Genomic DNA, 409 nt, shown 5'->3' on the forward strand with positions numbered 1-409 from the left:
AAATATCGATATTTTTTATCCGATATATCGATTTTGTCGATATTCAGTTTTCGATATATCGATATTTAAAATATCGATATTTTGTTTTTGATATCGCATCACTACCACAAAACTATACGTCTTTTCCAGAGTGAATTCCCCGCTTCCTTAAAGCAAACCACCATTTTCTCTTCTCCCCACTTCCCACATTTCTTATTGGCTCGCTAATTCTTGTCGAAGAGGATAAAATAGCGGGAAATGAAATTTTTTCTCAAATTGTCTCATCCCTCCGTAGAGCGTACGTAGTTCTTGGTTTCGTGGTTTTTTTAAACCAAAATTCAAAGCCTTATCATGGTTGAAGTTGCTGCAGCACCCGCTCCTGCTACGCCAGTGAAGAAATCTCCGGCTAAAAAAGCAGCAGCCAAGCCAA

The 409-nt window shown here is 38.4% G+C and overlaps 1 protein-coding gene across 1 annotated transcript in view; it reads left to right on the forward strand.

The window, feature by feature from the left end:
- Positions 1–271: 271 nt before the first annotated feature.
- The window catches only part of LOC117179487 (histone H1-III-like), an 848-nt gene continuing 710 nt past the window's right edge, over positions 272–409 (forward strand). The window contains exon 1 of the mRNA XM_033371348.1: positions 272–333. Within this exon, the coding sequence (XP_033227239.1) occupies positions 331–333 (3 nt within the window). The 5' untranslated portion in view covers positions 272–330. The remainder of the gene's footprint in view (positions 334–409) is intronic.

Source organism: Belonocnema kinseyi, chromosome 1, assembly GCF_010883055.1.
Source record: "Belonocnema kinseyi isolate 2016_QV_RU_SX_M_011 chromosome 1, B_treatae_v1, whole genome shotgun sequence".
NCBI classification, from domain to species: Eukaryota; Metazoa; Arthropoda; class Insecta; order Hymenoptera; family Cynipidae; genus Belonocnema; species Belonocnema kinseyi.